At 37.8% G+C, this 14933-nt stretch overlaps 1 protein-coding gene across 2 annotated transcripts in view; it reads left to right on the top strand.

The window, feature by feature from the left end:
* LOC101845004 (UDP-glucose:glycoprotein glucosyltransferase 1) overlaps nucleotides 1-14933 on the top strand; it is a 51008-nt gene that overhangs the window by 28503 nt on the left and 7572 nt on the right. For both annotated transcript variants that reach the window (XM_005100158.3, XM_035970220.1), the window contains exons 26-38: nucleotides 3231-3333; nucleotides 3905-3984; nucleotides 4880-5069; nucleotides 5563-5614; nucleotides 7393-7499; nucleotides 7972-8057; nucleotides 9138-9222; nucleotides 10024-10109; nucleotides 10359-10454; nucleotides 11152-11236; nucleotides 12158-12267; nucleotides 13361-13433; nucleotides 13746-13849. In XM_005100158.3, coding sequence (XP_005100215.1) covers nucleotides 3231-3333; nucleotides 3905-3984; nucleotides 4880-5069; nucleotides 5563-5614; nucleotides 7393-7499; nucleotides 7972-8057; nucleotides 9138-9222; nucleotides 10024-10109; nucleotides 10359-10454; nucleotides 11152-11236; nucleotides 12158-12267; nucleotides 13361-13433; nucleotides 13746-13849 — 1257 coding nt within the window. The remainder of the gene's footprint in view (nucleotides 1-3230; nucleotides 3334-3904; nucleotides 3985-4879; nucleotides 5070-5562; nucleotides 5615-7392; nucleotides 7500-7971; nucleotides 8058-9137; nucleotides 9223-10023; nucleotides 10110-10358; nucleotides 10455-11151; nucleotides 11237-12157; nucleotides 12268-13360; nucleotides 13434-13745; nucleotides 13850-14933) is intronic.

Genomic DNA, 14933 nt, shown 5'->3' with positions numbered 1-14933 from the left:
TCAGCGGTCACGTTCGCAAATGCACTGTTGTCACGGACCGCGAGGCCTCGTTTCCTGTCTCTATATTTTAGTGTCTCTGCTTCCACTCTGAAGGACAGCGGCGCAGATTTGTTTCGTTTCTCAGTGGAATAATCACAAAGGCCAAAGAAGGACGGGAACTTTTTGTCAAATATATTTTTTTCTAAATTCAGGAAATGAATAAATAATAAAAATCGGGCTCCGTCATGGGGACCTCTCTATCTTATAGCAGGTACTAGCCGACTTTCAACTCTGTAGCTGTCGTAGTTTTTTGGGAAAAGTGACACATGTGTTTCTAAGTTGCCAAATATCATGTAATAGATAACTAATCAATTCTGAAGGAACTTATAGCGAGTTTTAACATTTTAAATATATTCAAACTTACAAAGAGCACAAGCAGGGGTCCATAATCGTTTAGCAGTTACATGATACCCTTTATAATGACAAAAGTGTTTCTATTTAAGAATGAGGCTCTTTCTGGTTCAAAACATGTACGGGCTAATTAATTCTGAGGGTACTTAGAGAAAGTTCTGACAGTATTCGAACTTGCAATAAGTTTACAAAAAGCACACGAAGGGACTTGTAATCATTTAGCAGTATATGATACCATTTACAGAGACAGAAGTGTTTCTACCTAAGAATGAGGCGCTTTAATTCTGGTCTAAAACAGACAACCAATTAATTTTGATGGAAGTTAGAACGAGTTTTAACATTTTAAAAGTATTCAAACTTACACAAAGCACATGAAGATGTCCATAACCTTTTAGCCGTATGATAACCCTTTTGTAACAAAAGTGTTGCAATAGAATCTAAGAATGAGACTCTTTCTAGTCTAAAACAGACAACCAATCAATTTTGAGGATAGCAAGAGCGAGTTCTAACAGTATTCAAGCTTACCAACCCCCCCCCCCCCTGAAAAACAAGAAAAACCAAACCCACAAGTAGAGCTTCTCATGAATCGTTTGGCAGTATGATACCATTTATGGTGACAGACGTGTTTCTATCTAAGAATGAGGCTCTTTCTGGTTAAAAATATATATCTAATCAATTCTGAGGATACTTTAACGAATCCCCAAGCTTACAAAGAGCACTAAAAGGGGTCCACGATCGTTTGGCAGTATTATACCAGTTATCGTGACAGAAGTGTTTCTAGAGACTCAAAGAATGAGACTCTTTCTGGTTTAAAATAGACAACCAATCAATTCTGTCGAGCGAACTGAGAGCGAGTTTTAACAGTGTTCAAGCTTACAAATAGCACAAGAAGGGGTCCACCGTCATTAAGCCGAACATGTTATCTTTTATAGTGATAAAAGTATTTCTATAGAATCTAAGAATGAGACTGTTTCTGGATTATAAGAGCGAGTTCTGCCAGTATTCAAACTTACAAAGATCACAAGAAGGGCTCCACAATCATTAAGTAGTTTGATCCTACGCCTTCTCCTGTTTTATTTTGAGAATATCTTTTCTGCAGGAGTATTTCTGACATGTACTTCTATTGATTCAAAATAAACAATGCACATCATCAAAACTCACAGCGTGAATTGCTTCAAACTGACATTCAAATTGACGGGTAGGTCTGGCACTTTCAGGGGCGAAAAAACAAAGCAGTTCCAGATCGGGTATTATTTCGTCCAACGGAGAGCAAGCTAAACAATGATTATTTCAAGAAAATCCATAACTTTCAGATACACGTCTTTTTGTTTAAGTCTAACGATTAATTCGAGATCAATAAAGCAGGCTGGTGCTATTGATACTTTACTTCACAATAATTACGTAAGAATGGATGAAAAACTTCTTTGCACTAAGCTAATTATGGTTAAGAAAACGTGTCAAAGAAGTATCCTCCACCACCCTCCACCTCGCTTGGGGCTGGTTGATGGTGTCTGGTGTGGTTAGTTCCTACTTTTTTATCAAACATTTTTCACCCTTATCTCTCCTCCCATTTATTTTTGTTAATTTGTTTGTTTGTTTGTTTTTTTGTTTGTTTGTTTGGTACTTTCTTGTAAAACCTCTAATCTTCGTCATTTATAATATGACCGTATTGTGTTGCAAGTGCCGGAAAATTCTTACCTAAACAAAGTATTGTCTACAGGCCTACAATACTCTTAGTGTAGACTGAACTTCATTTGACCGGAACGCTTTCTTGTTCAAAACAAATACACTCGGCTAATCGCAGCAGTTTGTACTGTTTCTTATCTAACATTTCACGAGCTGGCACAAGATACACCCTACCCTCTTACCTGGTTCCCCTAGATAGTGACGGCACCTTTGCCTCATGGTAGACTGACCGCTGGTCAAGCCACCTCTACGTCCTGATCGACATCCACAAAAACTTATCCTGCTGAATATCTGGGCTGAATGTGAAGATGATTAAACACGTCCACAGCAGCCCCGCCGACGTACAGTCTGCTGTTTAAAGTTTAACCACATAGTTTGTGTGTATCGTTTTCCCTGCTTAGAATCTGAACAGAGCCGCGCCCATTCGACTCTACTTTTCAAAATCCCCGATTTTATTCGTCTTTCACAGATATTCGAAGTTTTGCAGACGCATTCGAATGCCATGTGATTTCCACGGATTGTGGGTTTTCTCTCGTTTTCTCTAATCCCGTCCTAAAATTAAGAGCAATTCGTCACTGTCGCAGGCAATCCACACAAGTCCCAAATATCAAAGATTTTTGGGGTATTTTTACACCCTCCCAAAGCTCCATCAAAGATGCATCTTTCAACTTCACCAAAATGCAGTTTAAAGCTAGGGTCAAGACTTACAGCTTCCTTGCTTTTCGTGATTCCTGATAGGAACAACACAAAAAACTAGGTTTTTTTGTCACTCAAACAGACTTAATGCTTGCAACACCAATGATATATTCAATAAAAGAATTGGTAAATACAGCAATACTTTGAAATTGATCATTACGAGACAGGGAGATAAGTGGAGCCATCAAGAGCTATAAAACATGCCTCTTAGAAGTAGTCATAACTCGCCAATATTCACTATTCTCACCATGATCTTGCAAGAAATGAACAGTACAGGCATTGGCAACGAGCTCCCTTGCCGGTGGACTTTTATAAATAAAATAATAACAACACAATAATAATGATAATACTATTATTATTATCATTACAACAACAACAATTATTATTATTATTATTATTATTATTATTATTATTATATTATTATTATTGTTAAAACTATGTTATCCTATATAACCCAGTGTGGTGAAGATTCCTGCAGACAGCAGCATCCCAGCATTCACAGTGGAGGCCATTTTGGACCCAGTGTCCAGAGAGGCACAGAAGATGACCCCTATTCTCATGGTAAGACTTGCTATCCTTATAGTTGCAGCAGTATTGTCTCTGGTAAAAGTAAAGTATTATTATTAAAACCACTTTCTGTCTGTCACATTTACAACGGTCTGGCATAACTGGAAACCCCTCTAACTCAGAAGAGCAGTCATCACAAGTTCTCATGTCTTCAGGCATAAAAAATAAAGAAACATTCTGATCCATTAATCTCCTTTCAAAAATGACATTGTTACCCGAGATGTGAATCTCTAAAATCTGATGGAAAAAGAGGTCTGCCTATTTTTCAAGCTCCTAGTGCCATGAATGAAATGTCCAATCAATTTAAAACAAAATAAAAGTTGTAACATCCTATTTGATCAGCAATCTTGAGAAATATCATCATACTTTCCTAGAAAAAACAAAAATAAGAGAATCATAATCTTTAAAATTTGTCTTGATTCCTGATTGTTTTCTTCATTTTGTCTGAAGAGCTTTCACCATTGTCGTGTCCTTGCACTCCATTCTTTGATTTGTAAGCCTGAATTCTTTTAATCGGTGAAGTTATTTGAGATGTTCTTCTATCTTCTCCTTTGTTTTCTGGCAGGTTCTACAACAAATTGCCAATGTGGACATCAGGATCTACCTGAACCCTAGAGAGAAGCTGTCAGAGATGCCACTCAAAAAGTTAGTTGTTTTTTCAAATTATTGGGAGTATATGTTTTACCTAAAGATTTATGGTGTCTGTGGTTTAAGGGTGTGGTCCTTCACCATTATATATGTAGAGGACACAAGTTTGATTCCCATGTGGGAAAGTTATATTACTAAGAGAGTCTGCCGGTCTGCTGGGATGCTGTATCTCTCTCAACCGAGGTAGGCTTTTACAGGCAGAGTCAGAGCAGTCTGCCTCTTAACCGATGTAAGTTATATTGATGAGGGCATAAACAGTTTACAATAGTTACAGTCAGTCAATCAGAGACTTAAGATGTTATTGCTTGAAGTTGATTGTGTTACCTGGGATGGATAGTCAGTGCAATAAAATTCAACTTGATCTCCCAGTTTTTGTCTGATTTGTTCTTTGACTGTTAAATCTCGCTGTCAGTACTCTGCAGATCTTCACTGACTGATTTTGTTCAGGTTTGGGGTGCACAACTGCTAGTTTTTTAAATATCTGTATTCATGTAATATTGTGATTTCTGTGACAATAGCATTGAGAATCCTCTGAATTATTTTCTGTATTCACTGCATGTGCTGTTTTTACTCAAATTTCCCCTAGGCAATGAATAAAAGTGTTATATTTTGTTTCCTTCTTTTCAAAAAGTGGGTTCTATTTTATTTCTCTTTGCTGTTTTCATCTATCTTGCTTTTTCCCTACACTAAACAACCTATCTCTTGTCGATGTGCTACTCTTTATTCAAACTTATCGCAAGTATTCTTTCCTTCTCACAGCTTTTACCTGTTTGTCTTGGAGCTGAAGAGCACCTTGCACAGCCAAGTCTTGCTATGTAAAGGCCTGTTGGTGCTGTTTGGATTAAAGTACTGACATTTTATTTACTCAAACTCATTATTTTCCTCTGTTCAGCTTTTATCGGTTTGTTCTGGAGCCCGAGATCACCTTCGACGGTCAAGGTTCACTGTCTAAGGGCCCGTCGGCGCGGTTCCTTGACCTACCGCAGAAGTCTTTGTTGACCCTCAGTATGGACACCCCAGAGAGCTGGATGGTGGGAGCGGTCACTTCCCCATATGACCTGGACAACATTCTCCTGGAAGAAGTGAGTGTCGCATGACCGGGTAACTATGATGGTAATCGAATTTGAACCAAAGTGCTTTGCGCCATAATCCAACGTGATACAAACTGATCTAACGGCTCCACAAGGATGCTAAATGCAATACGTTCTGTGATATTTGCATGATCATGGATGAAGAGGATTGGTTGCAATTGTTTTATGCTTTCTTTGACAGGATTTAGATCATTAAGGAAGTGGCATTTTTTATAACGGCAAATAAAGCAGTGATTTATTCCTTCAATTTTTAAAATATATTGCATTTGTCACAGCATAATGAAACTGATTTTACTGGAATGTATAATTTGTTTAATGTGATCGTTGAGGTAACATTTTTTGTAACTTTGCTTAAGTTTTTAGTTTACTTTATCTAAGATTGCTTAAATTTAATTTATCTTACATTTTTTATTTCCCTGTGTTGGTATTTTTCATCTACAGTGTACTGTTGCTAATGTTTTCCATTCATTTTTCTTCTGTCCAGGTTGAGAAGAGTGTCAGTGCGGACTTTGAATTGGAGTACATCTTAATGGAAGGTATGGAACTTTCTAGGTATTACTTAATCACTGAATTTTGGTTCATTCATATTGCACTTTTAACCTGATCTCTGATTTTTTAATGATTTTTTTTTGGGGGGGAGTAGAGATAGGTGAAGCAGAGGAAAATGAGGGATGGAGAGATGTCAGAAAGCTTTTCCAAAAGGGACGTTTTTGTCTTTTTCATTCTGTCGTTGTTTTTACTTATCGTTTTCTGTCAAATTTGTTGTTGTTCCTGTTGTTTGTCTAGTGGTTGTGGAATTTTGTTTTTTTCCCATTATTGAGTTACAATGAAGTGACAGTTCAATCATTCGTGTGTGAGGATGGCCTATGCACCTGTAGAAGAGAATATTTTTTAAAAGAGAAACAGAAGACATAAGGATTGAGATGATTTGTGGCTTCTGCTATGGCCAATGACACCCTTTCTGGTAGAAAAGAGCTTGCCACATTTTGAGCATTTAAAAGCTTTATTTCCTCTTTTAGATGTGCGCAGCTTTTAGGCTTCTCTCTTGGCTTCGTCATTTCCAGTTTGTGAAGCCTCATATGACTTGTCATCCTCTGTAATTGCTGCTTTGTAGCTGGGTCTGTCAGGAGCTAGGCTCTCCATTGTCTGGGGATTAATGTTGAAGTCCTTCAAAGACATTTTCAGGATGTCTTTATAGCACTTTTTTGGTGCACCAATTTATTGCTTTACTTAAAACTTAGGACAGTTCAGAATGAAATACTACCTTTGAAATTCTGAAAACATGCATTCTTACGATTTGGCCAGCCGAGAGAAGTTGAGTCCATGTTGTGTAGAGTTGGTTAGATTTCATATTGTAGAAAATGTATGTCTTTAGATGTTTCTCTGTTTTGTATGAAAAGTTAGAAATTATCGTTGACGGACTCGTAGTTTTTTTATGGAGGGCAGTAAAATTAGCACACCAAATCTGTCGCAATACTTCTGCCTTTGGCTCCTCTTTGAGCAGAGGCTTGCAATAAACACCTCTATCTGTCGTCAGGAATGGGGTGGGCAAACTTTTAAGATCGTGGGCAAATTTGACTGGGCTATAAACAGCAAAAAAAATAGCTATTACAACTGGACATAGTGCGTTGGGTGCCTTTTTATAAAATTCAAAATATAAACTGTATTACTATAATAAATCGGTGAAAGTTTAAAATATTCTGCAAATAAATTTTCCTTTGAATTTCTTTCACCACAAAAACTTTATTGGCGAAAGTATTTTTACAAATGGGACAATTTTTGTGAATATTTTTAATTTCCATTAAATTTCCATTAAAAAAATTATGTTGAATGCTTTCGTGAGCTGCTCAAAACTATATGAAAGGCTGCATTTGTCCAGTGGGCTGTAGTTTATCCATCCCTGTCCTAATCTGTACTTTTACGCTACAGTGCAGAGTGTTCTTTGGCTTTCCTGTTTTCCTTTTGTTTGACCTATTGCTGTCCTTTCCTTTTCCTTATATCTGGATATTGTTGCCCTGTATTCTACCCAGAAAGTTTAGATTTGTTTCAGAATAGAATTTGGTCTGCTGTTTTAATAATATAGATTGTAAAGAATAAAGGCTTGCTGCTGAGCGGGAATTTGCGCTATACATATGCTATCTATTTCCTCTTTTTTTATACCTGGCATACTAATTTACTCTCTTATTTTCCTTATGTCTGACATATTGGTGTTTTTTTTTTCAATCTTTCGCATTCATCTGACGTAATTTCATGCTTTTCTCTCTTTTTTACATCTGTTAAAGCCATCATGTTTTCCTGTTCCCCCTTCCTCCAGGCCATTGCTCTGATGCGACCACCATGCAGCCACCGCGAGGTCTACAGTTTGTGCTGGGCACAGATAATGCGCCGTCTGTGGTGGACACCATTGTCATGGCTAATCTGGTCAGTGGTTTAGACATGTGTACGTGTGTCTGTCTGTGTGTCTCTCCTTCTTTTTTGTGTTTGTTATCCTCTTGTAACACCTCTAATCTTTGGCACTTTAGTAGTAGTAGTAGTATAGGGTTTTACGGCGCTCGCAACTGCATAAGGTCATATGAGCGCGCTTTTGGCACTTTGTGAACTTATTGTTTTGCAAGTGCTGTAAAACACTTACTAAAACAAAAATAGCTGTTTGAACTTGGGCAGCACCATTCAAATGAAGTGCGATTTTTTTTAAACAATGAATTTTTGTCTCAGCCGGTTATAAAATTAAAATGTCTAAAAATTATTCAGGTAAATATTCTGCTTTGCTCGGTTGTAAAAAAAAAAAATGAAGGACAAATTTGTTATCCTGCCAGAAGCATTAAAGTTCTTACCATACCAGGCCGTGAACAATTTTGTCTTTATTTTGCCATCCTATTGTCTGTTTGTGCAGGGTTATTTCCAGCTGAAGGCAAACCCAGGCTTGTGGACTCTGAATCTAAGAGACGGTCGCTCAAAGGAAATCTACAATATAGAGAGGTGACTTTTATTGGTTGTTAAGAGCAGTGCTTTCCAATCTGAGCAATATTGTCCATTAGTGGGAGATTTGGTAATTTTTGGCAGACGGAGGGGATCACACACGTAGTGACAATTATCGTTTAATGCCTGGCTTGGAAATAAATGTAGGTGGGTGGTACAAACATTTCTTGTAGCAAAAGTGTGCGCTGGCTATAAAAATGTTGACAAGCACTGGTTTAAAGCGAAAGTGATTATGTAGTGCCCTTGTATTCCTTCCAGCTGAAGCTGCAATTTTTTTGTCATGCTTTTTCTCTTCACCTTGAATGTGGAAGACTCATGTTCAACTACCTAGTTGGGACATTTATTTTATTGGGTACTTCTGCTGTTTGATGGGATGTAGTATCTGACTCGGGTTTGCCCAAACTCACGGGTCAAGAGGCCGGTCTCCTGAATGATCTGATTTGTGTTTGTGAGATTGTGATATGTTTCTGGTCATTGTAATCTGTGTCATGTTGACAAGCAAACCCTACTGAATAACCCCCCCCCCCAAAACCCCCCCCCCCAAAAAAAAATTGTTTTTTAAATTAGAAATTAATTTATCGCATTTGTAGATGCTTTGCAATCTATACTATTACCCTAACAGACCTGATAGCATTCTAAAATAATCTCAGGAAGGAAAAACTGTTTGTCATTTAAGACGGAAGTCCAGATTTTATCCATGGCAATAACGCTGATGATGTTGAATATAAAATACCTTTTGTTTTTGGAGAGTCTTTTTTGTTTGCCATATATTGATTTTTTTTTCTTTCTTTTATATTTCATCTAACAATGAGATGTCATTGGCTAGAGATTACTATCACTTTTTACTCTTTGTTTTGGAGCCATGATTATTATCTCGGATTTTATGTTGAAGAATATAGTTTTAATTTCTTAATTTATAAAAATTATTAAAATCCCTACAAAGGTAGAAGCCTTCTTGGAAAGCAGTCTAGTCCACAAAAAACATTAAAGGATTTTAAAATTTGTTCTTAGTTTTCAACTTATTTGATAGTTTACTAATTCCTTTATTCCTCCCCCCCCCACCCTTTTTTCCCCCAACAGTCATGAAAATACTGATTCACCCTTGAATTCCTCACAAGTGTTCGTCGCGATTAACAGTTTCAAGAGCAAGATTATCCGAGTCAAGGTGAGAAAAGTCTTTTACACTGGTGGCCTGGACTGTTTGTTTCAGCTGCTTTGTGGTCTTTTTCTCTTCTTCCATCTCTCCCTCTCCTCCACCCTCTTCCTCTTCCTTCTCTAGAAACATTTTTCCACTCATTAGGCAATTTTTATCTCATTTTTTATTTTGGGCTCAACACCTTTTATATTAATTTAAAAACATATTTCTATGTGGATTTTATTGAAAAATGTTGATCAAAGGCACAAATAATGTAAATTTGCAGTTCCCAAGAACACTCAAGCTTTGGAAATCACCAAACTTTGGTGGCCATTTTCTCATTAATCTTACTTGTGAAACCAGGCGTTCCCCTCACTTCTTCAAACGCAAGTATCTTAACTTCTGTTCAAGATAGATGAATATTTTTTTCAGCATATTCATCATAAGCTAGGCAAATGAATAGGCTTTGTAAGACGATTCCCTGTAAGTCCATATGCCCAAAATGGGACAAGTGCCTGATTCCACCGTGTATGCTTCCGCGGAAGCTGAGAATGTTTCTGAGTCTTCTCAGAGGGTCTGCTGGGGTAATAATAGTTGTAAAGCGCATAGAGCAAGCTCTTGAGCATGGATATGCGCTATATAAATGCAATTATTATTATTATTATTTTTTTGACACATAATGTTTAATGCTTTTCCCTGCACTCTTTGGCTCACTCTCTTTACACAGTGGATTTTAATAAGATGGGAATCACTGTGATAGATAGATCTTGGTCTTGGTTCCCAAGTTTCCCAAGTTTCCCAACAGTTATTTGTTTGTGTTTTGTCCTTCAGGTGGCGAAGAAGCCAGACAAAATGGACAAGAGCTTGTTGAGTGATGACGGTGATGAAGGTGCCGGTCTATGGGATTCTATCTCCAGGTGTGTTTGTGTGTGTGTGTGCGTGTGTGTGTGTGTTGTGCACGTGCGAACGCACGCGCGTATGTATGTGTGTGTGTGTGGGTGTACATGTGTGTTTCTCTGTGTATGTGTGTGTGTGTTGTATGTCTTTCTTTTAGAGAGTTTTGTTATATGTTTGTTTATGTGTTGTGTGTGTGCATGCGTGAGTGCTTTGAAACCTTTTTTTTTCTTAGTTGAATAACAATGGGATGTCTGATCTCTTTTGAGCAGCACGTTGACGGGAAGCGGGAACAAAGAAGAAGAGAAGGATACCACTCTCAATATTTTCTCCGTTGCTTCAGGACATCTGTATGAAAGATTTCTCAGGTATGTTGGGACAACCATGTTGGTGTTTACAAGTATGGATTTCTTAAAACCAGCAGCTTAAGGATATTATTTATGTATTAGGTCATGAGGAAGAAATGTATTTAATCTTTTTATGTTTGCTTTCAGCAAGAGGAAAGTTTGGGGGGGGGGGGGGGGGGAGATAAAAAATATGAATGTTTGCTTTTGAAATAGTGAAATCTTTAAGTTTTTCAGTGTATTTTTGACGCTTAGTTTTTCCGAATACACTTCAGAGGAAAGAATTATTGGTGTTCTACTAGATGTATTGATATGCAGACAGAAATAGAATTCTATTCCTTAAGTTGACTGGGTAAATTACTGACAGAGAAAAGAGAGGAAAATTGTTATAGAGTTTTGGTGCTCTTATAGTGCACTGTGATACATTGTTGAAAAGTACATTGTTTTCCCCAGCATCTTTGGTGTCATGGTTGTTTTTTTTTGTTTTTTTTGCTGGTGCAACTAGAATTTCGATTACTATGTGGGGAAGTTATTTTGTTGAGTATCTGTTTGCCTGCTAGGATGCTGTATTATTTCACTCTGCCTGAGTTAGCTCTGACAGGCAGGGTCAAAGCACCTCGCCTTCGAAAGGATCTAAGTTGTGTCTACAGGGCCGTAAAACATTTACAATAAATCAATCAGTCAGTCTTTTTACAATCAATCTGTGTCTTCTCCTCGCCAGGATCATGATGCTGAGTGTTCTCAAAAACACGCAGTCGAAAGTGAAGTTTTGGTTCCTGAAGAATTACCTGTCACCCTCGTTTAAGGTGAGTTTACTGTCTACCCTACTAGTTACTGTGTTGGAATAATCCTCTCTCTTTCTCTCTCTTTCTCTCTTTCTCTCTCTCTCTCTCTCTGTCTCTCTCTCTCTCTGTCTGTCTCTCTCTCTCTCTCTGTCTGTCTCTCTGTCTCTCTCCCTCCCTCCCCCCTCTCCTCTCTGTGTGTGTCTCTCTCTCTCTCTTTCTCTCTCTCTCTCTCTCTCTCTCTCTCTCTCTCTCTCTCTCTCTCTCTCTCCCTCTCTAAATATTTATATACTGTTAATTTCTAATGTGGGATATATAAAATGTTTTTATTCTAATTGATCTTCTTGCTTATAAATTTATTTATTAAGGGCGATCATTTCCCTGGCTTTAATGTCTTTTCTAAATGTTGGCGCTGACTTTTAGCAGCAATGGCATCATTGTCACTCTTTTCCTCTCTATCTCATGGTCTAGATGAATTCTTTGAGTGTCAGCCTTGTTACTTTACATGAAGACATCCTCTCTTTGACTGACAGAGAAATTTGAATAAAGATTTATAATCTTTTCTTGATTCCTGTAGGGAGGTTTGTTTTGTTACAATGTCAAGAACAGTATACACATACAAACTTATTATAATCAATCAACATCATATAATACACAATATCTGCATACTTATTATAATTTATCAACATCACATAATGCACAGTTTCCCACTTACTCAAACAATCTTACAAACAAGCACACAATAATTCATCGATATCACATAACACACAATATCGCTCTGGTACCGAAAATCTTACAAGCATGCATAAATAGTTCATCAAAGTCACATAATGCACAACATCACACTAGTACAGATAATCTTTAACAGACATGTGGTTATTAGTGCTCCTTCTTGATGATCATTTTAGCTTAACCACTAATGTGTGCGTTTTGTCTGTGTGTCAGGACTTCATCCCGTACATGGCTCAGGAGTACGGGTTCGAGTACGAGTTGGTGCAGTACAAGTGGCCACGCTGGCTCAACCAGCAGAAGGAGAAACAGAGGATTATCTGGGGGTGAGTATGGTGGGATGGGATGGGGGGGAGGGTTTGTGTGTGTGTGTTTATGTGTATGTGTGTTTGTCTATTTGAATGTGTTACAGGAAGGCGGTTGTTTGTGAGGTTCAGTGATAGGGATTGTGAGAAGTTTGTGTGTTTATGTATATTTTAACTGCTTAGTGTAAGATTGCCATAAGCTTGAAAGAGTCTCACACTGGGCAATTATTTTATTAAAAGCTGGGTTGGGGAGGGGGGGGGGTGGAGGTTAAGAGTGATGGAACATTAGAAATGTTTTTCAGCCTGTGGAGTGGATGGATTAGGGAGAGGGGCATGGAGTGTGTCTCTGGGATGTTGGTTCTTCAGTCTTCACTAGGAGATGAGTAAGAGGTGATGGGGGGTGGAGGAAGCACATAATGAAGTACATTTATGTATTTGTAACAAGTATTTTAGACAATGTGAAAACTGAGTATACTGACATTAAGAGTCTATAAAATTTAATTATAGAGGCATAGCACCTTCATCGACACAACTTTTCTTTTTAGGAAGTAGGCGTTGACTCTCCCTGTCAAGGCCATCCCAGGCTAAGAGGGCTACAAAGTTCTAGCTGACAGACAGAGATACTCATTAAAAAATTCTTCCCACTTTGGAATCAAATTCATGTTTTCTGTGCATGACTGAAGCAGCTAACAGCAACACCACAGATGCTTGTCTGAGTGTATTTAATTTTATTTAGCTGATCTTTATTTTCAGTGTTATTTTGTTCATGTGCTTTTTTTATATTTAGCATTTGTATGTTTTGAGTTCTTTAGATTGTTTTAGTGGGTGGTTTGCGGGTGCTCTGGTGTGGTTTGCTCCTTCTTTCCTATCAAACACCTATCGTCCTTATCTCCCCTCCTTCTTTTTTGTGTATGTTATTCTCTTGTAACATCTATTCTTCGGCACTTATATGACCTTATTGTGTTGTTAGTGCTGTAAAACTCTTACTGAAACTAAACTAATGATTGTTTTAATATCGACTCTTTAAATCTTTGACAATTTTGGTAATCTTCTATTGTTCTGCACTGCCAGTTATTAGTATCGTATTTTACATTGTTGCTTTTTTTACTTTCAGCTACAAGATTTTGTTCCTTGACGTACTGTTCCCATTGGATGTGAAGAAAATCATTTTTGTTGATGCAGATCAGGTGAGGATTTTTCGTATGACACTGATAGTGAAAAGAAATGGGGAGGAAAACTGATCAAAGAGAAAAAGAGCAAGTGAAAAAAGGCATCCAGTGAAAAATTATGTATTCTAAGAAATGTCAAATCATGTGTGGCAACATCTGTTGACGACTTACAATTTTTATTTCTAGCTTTCAGTGCTAGACCACAGATGCCACTTTTTAAACCTTTACATGTAGAGGCCAGCTTCAAGTAGAAATTTGGCAGCCCTTTGTAGCAGGTCAGTTCCCCTCTTCCCCTTCCCCCTTTCTAACTTTCTTCTTTGTCGGTACCAGATTGTGAGAGCAGACTTGCAAGAGCTGCATGATCTTGACCTTGGAGGTGCCCCATACGGCTACACACCTTTCTGTGACAGTCGTAAAGAAATGGACGGCTTCAGGTAAGGATTAAGAGAAAGGGAGGGAGCGAGAGTGGCAAAGACTGCTTGGTCATCGTGTCATTGATGATGTTGTTTTACTTAGAATTTTGGAATTGTGGTTCATCTTAGGAGGGTTGGGAGGGAGAGGGAGATAATAATAACAATAATAAATTGTAGCTCATTTCCTTAAAGTTTTATAATAATAAAAAGAACATAGTTTGAATCATGATCCTTTCCCTCCCCCCTTTCTTTCTCCCTCTCTCTCTGTCTCTCTCTCTCTCTGTCTCTCTCTCTATCTCTCTCTCTCATTTTCTCTTTCCACTCTTTCTCTATACAGTTTTACTAACATTGCATTGATCAAGCTGGTGAGAATACTAGAAGTAGGAGGGGTGGGAGTGAATTGGTCAGCTGCATATCAACAATAGAGACAGTGCACCGATTGTTGAAATGGCACTTGTGAACGTCGGTGTTCAGATATACATGCGTACTGGTTACTTTAATGTGTCTTCTCTGTTTTCCTCTCTTTCTTTTTCCTTTTTCCTTCCTTTTAGTATAAGGCCAGATGATACGCTATTTTTGTTGTAGAGCATCGAACTTTTATTAAAGTCACTTGATCAACAACAACAATGAAAGCTTTAACAATGCCGACAACAAATTCATTTTTGAAAAAAAAAGAAAAAAAAAGAAGAGAAATATAAAAACAACAACAACCCAAATGAAATTAAAATTACAAGTGTACAGTTGTGTACCTGGTTGATAGCACTTTATCTCTCCTAATATTGTTTTCATGTTTAGTGATTGACACTTTCAGTGTGATAGTTGTATGACAAATGGTGAGCCAGAAGTGACCATGTTCATGTTGGCTAAAATCCCCAAAATAGCGTTATGAAATGGGGGTATTCAAACAGTATTGAATCATGTCTGTAAATATCAAATCAATGCGTCCAGTACATTTGCCATAATTGCAATTCCTGAAGTGTCTTTGTCCAAGAGTTGCCTATTATACCTGGTCCTAAAAATCAATTTTTCTCAAAACAGTCACCTCTAGCCCTCAGCTGACCAAGCATCCTCAGTGTTTCAGGGTGGATGGTTGGTGGGTTCTTTT

Source organism: Aplysia californica, unplaced genomic scaffold, assembly GCF_000002075.1.
Source record: "Aplysia californica isolate F4 #8 unplaced genomic scaffold, AplCal3.0 scaffold00238, whole genome shotgun sequence".
Lineage (NCBI taxonomy): Eukaryota > Metazoa > Mollusca > Gastropoda > Aplysiida > Aplysiidae > Aplysia > Aplysia californica.
This window is presented reverse-complemented; position numbering and strand designations above follow the sequence as displayed.